Raw genomic sequence first — 12,999 nt, 5'->3', positions numbered from 1 at the left:
GAGAGCTTGCTTGCTTGATTGGTGTGGCTCTTTAGTTAGCTTTTGAGAGCACAATAACATAGAGTAGCATCATAGCTATTGTGTGAATAGATACTATCTAACCTAGAATTGTGGTAGGTGGCTTGCTTTTTGAGTAGGCTAGCGCAACACTTGCTTCGCCTCATAATTGTCTAACTACTTTGTTAAGTGTTGTTGTAGAAATTTTATTAGACTGATTATGAAGGGTGTCAAGGTTTACATATATAGCCATGTTAGGAATAATATAAATGCATAGCCCAATAGAGCACCAGCTGGCAGCCCGTCCGATTTTCAGGGGCACGGTCTCTTTTTGCAGTTTTTGTTTTGGTTTCTTGGCTTTCAAATTTGCAGAGTCCTAAACGGTTTAGATTGTGATCGCGACATGAGATCGTCTTGGATAGGACTATATAAGCAGCCTATCGGCCACGCCAAAACACATCCAATAGAGCTAGGGTTTTTGTCTCTTCTTGCTGTTGCGCTACCACCGTAGTTTTTCATCCCAACCACCTACGTGCACCTGCGGTCGGGAGAGCAGGTCTCCGAAACCCTCGTCTTTGCGATCCTGCACCAGGTGAGGACGAATAAGGTTTTTAGGAAGCGCTCGTCGCGCGAAGTCCGACGGCGCTCCTCTACATCTCCATCACGAGCAACGTCGTCTTCCCCTGCAAACGAAAGGTACACGTCACGTGATCTAATCTATTGTTGTCGTTTGCCGGGTGTGTTGATCATTAAGATCTTTGTTATGTCGCTGCTAATGCTGTCCGGTCTAACTAGCATGTTAAGGCTCTGCATGCTAGTTTTCGAGATCGTCATGGTTTATATTCCGGTATTAATCTAAAAATTGTCTAATTATTCACCACAAACATCCCTGCAGCACCCCAAAACATCACTAGTCTTGTAGAAAACTGCCGTTGTCAGTTGCACCGTTGTAGTCTGAGAAGGGGGCACGGGGGATCATATCGGCCAATTGTCAGTTGCGCCGATCGAAATGGAATGGGATGGGAGCAAGTGAAATGGGGCATCGATGCAACGACAGGTAGCGAGGTAGTAGCAGTAGCGTGCAAGACGCAGAAACAAAAACAAAAGGAATTCCATCCTCACAGTCACAGGTTTCTTGCTCTGGCTGGGTGGCTGGTTGCTCCAGCTCAGCTCAGGTGAAGACGCAGACGAGACGATGACGGTCCACGGAGGATTTTTTTTTTTCTCCTGATTCTTGAGATGCTGCTTTATCTACCTTGTGAGTTGTTGTGACTTAAGGAGGAAGAAAGGCATGCAATGCAGTCTTAGCTAGCTATAGCGAGTGTCCATGTGGGATAAAGTGACGATATTCTGCTGCTGGCTGTTGCCGTTGCCGTTGCTATCGGTGGAGAATAAGAATCGAGCAGAAGAAGAAGAAACTAAAGGTGGTTGAATGGATTGCATGGGCGGCGGCCGGAAAGCTGATGTGTACTTGTGGAGCTGGAGCTCCGACACCGATCCTGTTCAGACTGCCGCTATTGCTGCAGTCCAAGGTAGGAACATGTCATTGACTGAAGAAAAGTTGGCTTCTCAAATCGCAATCGCAACCAAACATTGGCTTCTTCAGAATTCCATCGTTGGACTCCTTTTACTTTTCCTCTGAAAACTGCAATATAACTATGTATTTGCGTAAATTACAGGATTGATTGAGAACAGCTAGTTTACATACATCCTACGCTTCACCCAACGCTCCAAATATGTCCTCCAAAATCCCACTCCACACCCAAAAAAACAGTTTTTTTTTTTTTTGAAAGACGAACGACGGGTCAAGGCAAGAAGGTGTCATATCCAGAAGCCGGACTTGCGGCCATGAGCGCCTGGCTGCACCTCCCGCAGGCGCCGGGCGCCACGACGGGCGGCTGCTGCTTGTGCGGCTGGGCGGCCACGACGCCGGCGCGGCAGGAGGGGCAGGTGGCGCGCGTGCGGAGCCAGGCGTCGACGCAGGCCACGTGGAAGGCGTGGCCGCAGCGCGGGAGCACGCGCAGCGCGTCGCCCTCGGCGAACTCGGCCAGGCAGATGGCGCAGTCCGAGGCGGTGGCGGCGGTGAAGGGTACGGTGGGCAGCGCGTCGATGGCCTTCTTCTTGAGCCCCTTGGGAGGCGGCGCCTGCTGTGCCTGCGCGGGGCCAGGTCCGGTGGAGGACGAGGCGCGGCGGCAGGCGCAGCGGGAGACGAGGGCGAGGCCGAGCACGCAGACGAGCGCGCACAGGAACGACGCCAGGATGACCACCATGTCGGAGTCCACCGACACCGCCGGCTGCTGCTGCTGCTGCTGGGGAGGCGGTGGTGGAACAGGCGGCGACGACGACGCCTGCTGCTCGCTCGGGGTCGTGGCGGTGGCGGTGGAGGCTGCTGCCTGGAGGCGGAGGCTCGCCGGGGCACGCGGCATGGCGCTCGCTCTGCTGGGAACTGGGGTGGATGCTGGTGGTGGTCTCGAAACATGGCAGTGGCGACCGGTGATTCGGATTTTTATAGAGAGCTGAACTGAGCTGCGTGGAAGTCCGCGCCGCCGCCGGCACCGGGTGGAGGTGGGGTGGGGCCCGCAGAGCAATGGCGTGGCCGTGGCCGTGGCCCCACAGGGAGCCTACCAACTAGCAGCAGCAAACCGCTACTATGCTAGCTTCTCCAGGTTAGGCGGATTCGCTTTTTTGCTACACACGGCGTGCAAAAGTTAATTAGCACACTGTTTTTGGTCGCTGTACAAAGTGCGACAACAACTGCTGCTCCTGCTACATTGTTTTGTACACATACGTGTACCGTGTCGGTTCAAAGTGTTTGCATATGGTTCAAGCAAACCGAATCATGGACTAATTGTTAAGCTGGAGGACAATAAGCTCTAAGATTGTTTGGCAAAATGGAAACACAACTTATAAGTTGGCTTATATATACTCTAAGGCCTTTTTTGGACGCATGCGTATCCACCTCAATCCACTTCAACACATGCGGATTGAGATAAATACATGCGCATCCAAACAAGGCCTCAGTAGGTGTGTTCGTGGATACCAAAAGAGACATTGATGTCCTTAATGGTTTGATGATGGACCTGAAGTCCTAAGAGTACCTCCAAGGGTATTTTTTAAATTCACTATCTAGATTCTTATTTAGAGAGCCATTTGAATAGAAACGGTTCTCTATATATCTTTTGACGTTCAACAACTTATCTATATATCTTTTGACCTTCCAACAACTTATCTGTAACATGTGTGCACTTTATTTGTAGAGCTATCTCCACTATCCATCTTTGCACAGCGAGAGACTAAGAACGAAGGAGGACAATATTTGATATCTTATTGAAGACTTGTTGGAGTGCTTTGTCTTTCCACCAAAAATAATGTTCTCATCAATACTAAAGGATATAAAGAAACTCTGGAGTTAGCTCTGATTTATATAAGATACAAAATGATCCAGACTGCTGTGTGTTACCATCTGGACCCTGCTCAGTCTCGTCTCTCTTGGAGGATATACCAATCACCAATCAGGCCCATAGTGTTGGGCAACAATAGTTAGGACCGATCGCAATCATATAAATTATTTGAGCATCGATTTTGCTCCCGACACACAAGTTTAATTGCTTTTCAGCAGCACTAGAGCTGCTCTTTTTTTTTTTGCCATTAACACTAGAGCTGCTCTAGCTAGTGTCATACCCTATATAATCACCTTGTTCGTTTGGGCTTGTTTAACTTATAAGCCGTACTTTTTCAGCCAACGAATAATATTTTTCTCTTACACCAAATCAGCCCACGGTACTTTTAGTCATGGCTTTTCAGCCAAATAAGCGGATGAATATCCTTGATGGCATGAACAATTATTGTCAAACCTCTGTGGGGCATGAATAGCCAGAGTGCACACGAGACCGATAGATAGATAGCTGCATGCATGCTGGGCTGGCATTATCAGAGCACCGTGTACAGTACGTGCATAATTTGCACCCGTAAACGCGTGCAGACGACCTGCGTGCTTTCTTCTTTGTTGACTGGTCTAAAACACGCGCACACACACTGTGTGTTATTATTAGTTTCACTTCATAATTATTTATTTAGGTCGATCCACCCAACTAAAATTTAGTTAGCTAAAACGTCACATCTACTAAAAGTTTTTTTTAGCTAATCTTTAGCTAGGGTGTTTGATCCTCGAGCTAATAGACTCAGATAAACTTTAACTGAGTTTATCTAGGTTGAAACAGCTAAACTTAGCTAACTTTAGCTGGTCTTTAAGCTGAGCTATTTGGATCTCTAGCATCTAAATTTAGCCACATAAAATTTAGTTGGTGGATCAAACAGGCTCTTAATTATTTTGGTGTATCCAAAAGGAGCAAACTAATTAACAATCCATGCAAATTCGTCAAAGTAGTGGTAGGCTATCTAGCTGGATACGTATATTCCATTCCTGTCAATTCATGCAATGTACCCTTTTATGGTCGTCGATCGTGTTGTGTCTGCTTACTTTGAGGCAAAGTGGTCGTTCGATCACTTCATTGTCACACCTTTCTTCAAACGCACTTTACACCGTGTTCGCGGGGTATATAAGTCATATTTTTTTAGTCAATAAATAATATTTTTCGCTCGACAGTACTTTCATAACTTATCGGTCAAATGAACGTAACATTAATTTCTACAGTCACAGCTCCCTCACGCGGTCTTTTTACATTTGCCGTGTTCATTTTCGCACCGCTCATACGTACACATGCATGCTTTTGCTACCTTTTTTAAAAGTCTTTGATTGACTAACGCATTTGCCCATCACGCATATCTTCGTCCGTACTTGGACACATGGGATAAGCGCTCAGCTTATAAGCCATTTATTTTTTAACCAATGAACATTATTTTTCTCTCATAACAAATCAGTTAATAGTACTTTTGGCCATAGCTTATTAGCCAAACGAACAGGGCAAAGGACTGCAGGCGTGTGTGCATCGCCCATACCTGCCTCCTCCGTTTCAAACTATAAGACGTTTTGGTTTTTCTAGATATATGTTGATTTTGCTACTCACTCCGTTTTGGTTTTTCTAGATATATATTGATTTTGCTACTCACTTAGATATACACTATGTTTAGGTATATTATTAAAGCAATGTATCTAATTATGCTAAAAACGTCTTATAATTTAGAACGGAGAGTATATGATTGGGCATTTATTGGACCTCAGAGCTAAAAATTAAATTGTATTATAATAATAGATTAAATGTAAACAAATTATATATGGGTCTTTGTCACTCCTCTCACTACTACTAAAAATATTTTAGGAGACAGGCCTCCCTCGTTAACAAAGGTGGGCACAAAATAGTATTGCCTTTCAAAATACCCCATGATTATCGGAGACGATTAACTTATTTATGGAGACACCTAACAAAAAAATGCCTTTGAAAATAGATTAAAAGGTGGGCGGCACAACAGTCCATCTCGGGGCCTGCATAGGAGCAGCAGGGGTGGATCGACGGTGGCCTCTCCCTCTCCCCCCTCTACTCGCGCATGCTCTTTCTCCTCTCTCACACTCACAGAAACAGTGGCAGCAGGCGGATCGACAAGCGGCGGTGGGCGGATCGATGACTTGTGGCCCATATCGAGGCCCAAGCTCGGTCGGCGGGCCTAGTAGTGGGCTCGGCGATGGGCTTTGTTATTTATTTTTTTAAATCTATTTTCACTGGCAGGCAATTGATCGCCTTCGAAAATACTAATTAATAGTAACGATGGGCCGAAGGCGGACGTCCTGCCCATCTCCGAAAACCAGTTTTGACTGTCTCCGAAAATCTTGTATGTGGTAGTGTCTTTGTCCTCCTTTTCTACTTCTTTATCTATTTATAAATACCTTTTAACAAGCATACACCCAAAAAAATATATAACTAAGTTATACATGATCCAATGAGTATAAAATTTTTACTACAATTCAAGCATATAATAATTAGCTCACCATAAAAATGTCACCATAATTGGACCATAAAAAACTGCAGTTATGAATTAATTATAGAAAATCATGGATACAAAGCTACAACAAAAAAATTATACTAAAGCAAATCATATTATATGTTCACTGTGTAAATCTACTCATGTGGAGTCCAACAAAATTAGATTTTCTATTTTATAATTATTCTGTGATTTACTATAATTTTTCAAAGATTCAGCCAAAATAAATAAAAATGACAAAGACAAAACCGTCTTTGAAAACCGCTTATAACTGGTTAGGGAGGTAAAACGAATGATTTTAAAAGTTTATGGATGTGGTTCACCCGGTTTTAGAGTTCAGGGAGGAAAATCATACTTTCGTAAAAGTTAAGGGAGGTAATGTGGACTTTTTTATAAAACTATCTCTACTCCTATGAAACTTTCATTATCTCTCTCTTCATCAATACCTTGTCATGTCAATATATTAAATGACTATAAAACTCTAATGAAACCCCATTGAGATTGGCCTAAATATAAGGTTCAGAGAGAACGATGATATGAAACGGTTTGGCGCGAAACAGCTACGCTTCTTTTTGAGCCGTCTGGTTTTGACTTGCAAGCGGGAGTGGCCTTGACTCCTTGAGAGAGCAGAGACGCTGGTATATCAAATATCATCCATGCATGCACCTACCGAGCTAGCTTGATCTATCTATATATCCACCAACTGCAACTGGGCTTCCTTTCCATCACGGAATGATTGATAAACCCGGGAAAGATGAAACAAAGTTGAATCTTTCGATATTTGCTTTAGTTTCAGCTTGCCAGAGGCGGTACTACTATCATTTTCTTTGCGATATGTATAAGATAGCTAACTAAAGGGAGCAGATAGAAGATATATATACACATGATATTTCATACATGGAAATGAAACAAAAGCCTGCAACTTTTGTTTCATGCCTTTATTATTTATAATCATGCATCTAAGAAAGACCATGAGATGAGGACCCAAATTAAAGTTTAAAGGGACGCAACTGTACTAACCCAAACCAAGCCAGAGGATGGATCTGCTACTGCCAAGTGCTAAGTGCCAGCTCCTCTGCCTCATCGTCCTCGTGGATCTATGAGTACCTTTGGACCCGACCGGAGCTGTTGCTGTGTAGTACGGAGTACTACAAGTAGTAGCAGATAGAGATGTCCCTGCTTATCCTCGTCATAGCTTTTGCCAGAAAATTATATATGAAGCTTAAATTTACACACAAAAAATAGGCCGGGGACCATCATTCCATAATACTACTCTGCTGCTGCATCTGCTTGTGTGCACGTCCCACACTCCCACGGTTTTGCGCGCAGCAGTGTCGCAACCCCCGGTTTTTTTTCCCGACCCATTAGTCAAGTCTGTCACAAGTTCATTTTCTCTCTCTACCTTGTGGTGGGTCCTGCAAAAAAAAAATTTGAGGTAGGGCGGACCAGCCGATATATCGGTCTAAAAATGTATTTATGCCATCTATATATCGGTATACAGCATAACAATTATATTTCAATATATAATTCATCAAACAAATGGTAGAAATAGTTTGACGATGATTACTCCCTCCGTCCGGTAAAGCATGTAAATATAGGGGAGCACTGGCGTCCGAACGTCCGATGAGCACTGGCGTCCGAACGTCCGATGAGCACGGATCCATCCAACGGTTCTGTGGACGCACTCCCCAGCGCGCGCTCTTCCTTGTCAGTTCCGCACCGCACGCTACCAGCATACCCCCAGCGACACGCACAAGGAGCGGGCCCTGGACCGACGCCATCGCCCTAAGATCGCACGCCCGCGCGAACTACCGTTGCTGCGTCTTCATCGAACAAAGAGCCCCGCTAATACCAACGAACCCGCGATGCCTACAAAGAGCCCCGCTAGCCTCTGTCCTGCGCGAGTCCGTACGCCCCCAGATCGCCCCACGCCCGCGACAAGCATGTCGCATGCCCAGCACCCCCATGGCCACATCACCCCGCGTCCGCCGGCCCCAGCACCTCCGCCCGCTAGGCCCCGGCGAACCACGCGCCACCATCCGTCCTGGCTCGACCCTCCCCGGCCGAACAACATAGAAAGCTAGAAGAAAAACACGTGTAACAACACGAAAATAACTACTGCAATATTAGGCTGAAGCAGCTGAAACACTATGAACATATATATTGCAACCACAAGGAACAACAACTGCAACATTAGGATGAAGCAGCTGAAACACCATGAACATATTATTGCAACAACACCGAACAAACTGCTGCAATAATAGGTTCAAGGAGATAAAACATTTGGAACATATTATTATAACACTGGTGTGAAGCATATGAACAATGCTCGAAAATAAAACGCTTGCAACAACATGGAACAACTACTGCAACATAAGATTGAAGCAACTGAAACATACTGCTACATCTCAAGCAATACTACTGCAACATCGCAAAAATATTTGTTACAACAACCCAAAAAAGTCTCATTGCAACATTCGAAATCATCTATTGCAACATAAAAAAACCATTGCAACACGACGAGATCTGACCCCGAGAGCTCGCCGAAACCCTATCCACTGTCGCATCCCTTAGATCTAGAGAACGAGGAGGAGGAGGAGGGCTCATATCTAGATCTAGATCTAGAAGAGGAGGGAGGAGGGCTCAGATCCAGATCTAGATCCAGAGGAGCAGGCCTCAGATCCAGATCCCTCCGCCACCTACCTCATTGGAGCCACCGCCATCGTCCTCATCTCTGATGGGGTGTGGGAGCCAGGTTGTAGGGACAGTGGGGGTGCATGGAGATCGCGGTGGGCGAGGGATGGAGGGAGGAAGGGAGCTGTGTGGGGTACGACCCTAGATACCCACGGCAGATCACATGGGCTGCGCCTCTAGGGGTGGCCCAGCCCACAAGACGAAGTCTTGCGGGACACGACTCTGCTCGACGCCTCACGCAAGACATCAAGAAGATATCCTAAAGATACTATGAGATCTGTTAGGATACATATGATCCTAAGATTCCTGTAATCTGTTATTACTTTCTGGTTATCTCTCAGATTTAACCGACTTGTAACTCTGCCTTCGGACTATATAAGGCGGGCCGGGACCCCCTCCAAACTCACGTAATATCATACGATAGCTAATACAAACCAATAGACCACAGGAGTAGGATATTACGTCATACTGACGGCTTGAACCTGTCTAACTCGTGTGTCTCTGTTGCCTTCTTGTTCTTGATCACACGCTTCTCTTTCGATCAATATACCTATATGGGATACCCCTTGGAGGATTGCCGATGATATTCTATCGACAGTTGACGTGCCAGGTAGTGGTGTGCGTGTTGTTTCTTTGTCGAACAAGATAGCTTTTTCCACATGCTCTTCGTCCCTCCCACAGCCCGACCAGATCTTCATGGTCGGATCCATCTCGTGGGTCATCAACGCTAACAAAGTCGGAGAGCTCATCGAGCCGGTGCAGATCAACACTACATCGATCACCCCAACACCTACGACTGTAGATATGATCTCAGAACCGCCTCCGAGGTCCCCTTCATCGATGACTCGCCGCCCACTTCCTTGCTACCAGAGGAGGCAGGTCAATAATGATGATCTAATCGCATCCATCGATCGGGTCGGTCTAAAGCTCGCTAATTGCCTCTCCATCGTCGAATCAGCTCTAGACACTCTAGTTTAGCGCCGACCACCCTCCGATCTAGATCTATCAGAGGCTGCTCGGGAAACTCTAGGGGTTACGGCCCTACCCTTTGGGTTCACCAACGCCACCGCCATTTACCAAGATGCCCTAAGGGGCAAATTCGCCGACCAGGTTGGAGATGTCCATCATCTCGCCGACTAGATCGCCGACCAGCCTCCGCTGGCCATCAACATGCTGCACGTCGTCCGCCACCCTAGAGCGTCCCTCCAGACCATCCTAGAGGAGAATCTAGACTTTGAGTCTCAGGGCTCTATGGAGACCATCGCTGAAACCACCACCGAGCTACTTTCTTTCCCTCCTTTCCACGACGGCGCAATCGTCAATGCCAGCGTCAACAGCCCCCCTCAGAACGGCAAAACCGAGGAGGAACGCGCCACCCGCGAGAATCGGAACATCAACCATGCGTAGCGCCAAGCAAATGAGATTGCTCTTGCGATGGCTGAGCAGCAACTTGACTCGCAAGGAAGGCCACTCCAACGCAACCTCGATGATGAGTTTGTCCACATTGACGGCCATGACGTCTACAAGACCCAAAGCGCCAATCTCACAGTGGCCACCAACAAGCTCGCCTGGCTCCCACAGACACTCGAGGTCGCCAAGGTCGCCGTCATGCTTAAAGCGGCACACTATCAGGTCAATGAGATCCACCAGGATTAGAGACCTTCATACTCCACAACCTCGATTTGCCGATTAGCCACGACAAGAACCGATCGCCACCAAAGTTGCTTCACCGACCAACACCGTGATGACAGGCAACCCCTCCAGGGCGGAGCTAGGGGCAATTGCATTGAACATCATCGCCAACACGGCTAGGAGGTCGACCAGGATGTCCTAGTGCACCTCAACAATCTCTGGGATACACGACGACGTATCGATGAATGCCGCTTCGGTCGCCATGATGAAGAAGTACGCCACCGCTAGGAGTACGAGCAAGAGTATGGTAACCCGGACTCAGCTCTTGAGCCGCTCAACGTAGGCAATGCTATAGACGACGGCGCCGCCAACCCTGAGGGGCCTCCAGCATTCACGAGGGCGCTCCAAACACTTCAGTGGCCCCGTGGTTTTAAAATCACAGGGGTCGAGCCCTACGAAGGAAGGATGAACCCAACATAGTGGCTATAGGCTTACGCCACCGTTGTCCACGCCGCCGGAGGAGACACCAGTGTCATAGTGAACTATCTTCCTGTCATGCTCACGCCAACTTCCATAAACTAGTTCACAAGCCTTGCCTTGGGCTCCATCGAATCCTGGGAAGAGCTGAAAAAAGTCTTCACCGATAATTATATGGCTATGTGTACTCGGCCGGGCACCAAGCATGATATCAACTGCATCAACCAGAAGCCATCCGAGCTCCTTCGTAGCTACATCAAACACTTTTCTAAGATGAGGAATTCTATTCCCAACATCACAGAAGCGGAGCTCATCACCGCCTTCATCAGAGGACTCCATCACCGTGAGCTTTGCTCCAAGTTCAACCGCAAGCTGCCCACAGGGATTGGCGAGATGATCACGACCGCCAACCAGTACGCCGACGCTGAGGAAGCCGAGGTACGCTTCAACGAGGATGCGGTCACTCATCGTCCAACACGCCGCTATGACGACAGCCCCGACGACCGATGCCACAACGACCGCCGCTACGACGACCGTAGTTACCATCATGACAGCGGACGTGATCGGCCAGAAGGACCCAAGTCTGGTCAAAATCACCGCAGCTGGCCAGACCACATTGTCACCACCATCAATGAACCTCACGCCAAGCGCAACTACAACGAGCAATACAAAAAGATCCTCGATGGCCCGTGACCTCTTCATAAGAACACCAGACATAAGATGAAGGACTGCCTCGGCTTGGCTAAGGAGTTCTAGGACAAAAAGCTAGACGACGACACCAACGACGAAGCCGGAGGCCGCCGACCACCTAGGGGTAATAATAATGTCTTCTAGGACCATGACAAGGTGGCCACCACCATCTTCGGGGGCCTCGCCTCCACTGAGAGCAGAAGAGAACGGAAGCTCGCCACCCGACGGGTGCTCGCCATCACTACAGAAGACGCCGTCGCCAACCCTAGCTATCACCCATGGTCTGAGGTCCCAATCACCTTCAGCAGGATCGACCAGTGGGCGGACATCCCCTACATAGGGTGTTTCCCTTTCATCCTCGACACAACCGTCCAGAAAGTGCTTTTCAGAAAAGTGTTCGTTGACGGTGGGAGCGCTCTGAATCTCTTCTTCGCCAGAGCCTTAAAGGAGTTGGGCCTCGAGATAGCAGATCACACACCCTTAAACTCCTCCTTCTAGGGTATGGTACCTGGCAGGGCATCCAAACCTCTTGGAGAGATCACCCTACCAGTACAGTTCAGCATGGCAAGCAACTACTGTGTCGAGCATATCAACTTCTACGTCGCCAACTTCAACACCGCCTACCACGCCATACTTGGTCGGTTAGCTCTGGCCAAGTTCATGGTTGTACTACACTATGTGTATCTGGTGTTGAAGATGCCTTCGCCTATAGGAGTCCTGGCCCTACGGGCCAACCTCTCCATCGCCTACGTCTGCGAGATAGAAAGTCTCACCCTCATCGAAGCCACTGACCTCTCCATCCAGATGGCCAGTGTGGTCAATGACGCCAAGACGGTGCCCGTCGATGACCTAGAGATCCCATCGCTAGAGCCTCCTTGCGCCTTCACCAAGTCCAAGGAAACCAAGGAGGTCGGCCTTGGCCTCGACGACCCCTCCAAGACCATGAAGATTGGGGCTCACCTCGACCCCAAATAGGAAAGCGCGCTCGTCTCCTTTCTACATGCCAACGCCGATGTGTTTGCCTAGAAACCTGCAAATATAATGGGGGTACCACGGGAGAAGATCGAGCACTCCTTGAATGTCTCGTCGACCGCCAAACCGATCAAGCAAAAACTCCACCGATTCATGCCAGACAAGAAGGAGACTATTAGGGTAGAAATAAAATGGCTCCTAGCTGCCAGATTCATAAAAGAAGTGTATCATCCTGAGTGGTTAGCAAACCCTGTTCTCGTTCAAAAAAAGAATAAAGAATGGATAATGTGTGTTGATTACACTAATCTTAACAAACACTGCCCTAAAGACCCCTTCGGTCTATCTCAGATAGATGAGGTTGTAGACTCCACCGCCGGCTGCGAACTGCTCTCCTTTCTCGATTGTTACTTTGGCTATCACCAGATCTCCCTTAAAGAAGAAGACCAGATCAAGACATCGTTCATCACGTCCTTCGGTGCGTACTGCTACACCACCATGTCCTTCAGACTCAAGAACACCGGGGCGACTTATCAAAGGGCCATCCAGACGTGTCTCGATCAATAGATCGGCCGCAACGTCGAAGCTTACATTGACGATGTG

The 12,999-nt window shown here is 47.8% G+C and overlaps 1 protein-coding gene across 1 annotated transcript; it reads right to left on the bottom strand.

Annotated features, from left to right (window-relative positions):
• Positions 1 to 1,603: 1,603 nt before the first annotated feature.
• LOC136529282 (probable E3 ubiquitin-protein ligase ATL44) lies at positions 1,604 to 2,844 on the bottom strand. The gene has a single exon (XM_066522364.1). It carries the CDS (start codon positions 2,421 to 2,423, stop codon positions 1,803 to 1,805), a length of 621 nt encoding a protein of 206 aa, XP_066378461.1. The 5' UTR covers positions 2,424 to 2,844; the 3' UTR covers positions 1,604 to 1,802.
• Between the last annotated feature and the right edge of the window lie 10,155 nt (positions 2,845 to 12,999).

The sequence above is a fragment of the Miscanthus floridulus genome, chromosome 19 (assembly GCF_019320115.1).
Source record: "Miscanthus floridulus cultivar M001 chromosome 19, ASM1932011v1, whole genome shotgun sequence".
Taxonomy (NCBI): Eukaryota; Viridiplantae; Streptophyta; class Magnoliopsida; order Poales; family Poaceae; genus Miscanthus; species Miscanthus floridulus.
This window is presented reverse-complemented; position numbering and strand designations above follow the sequence as displayed.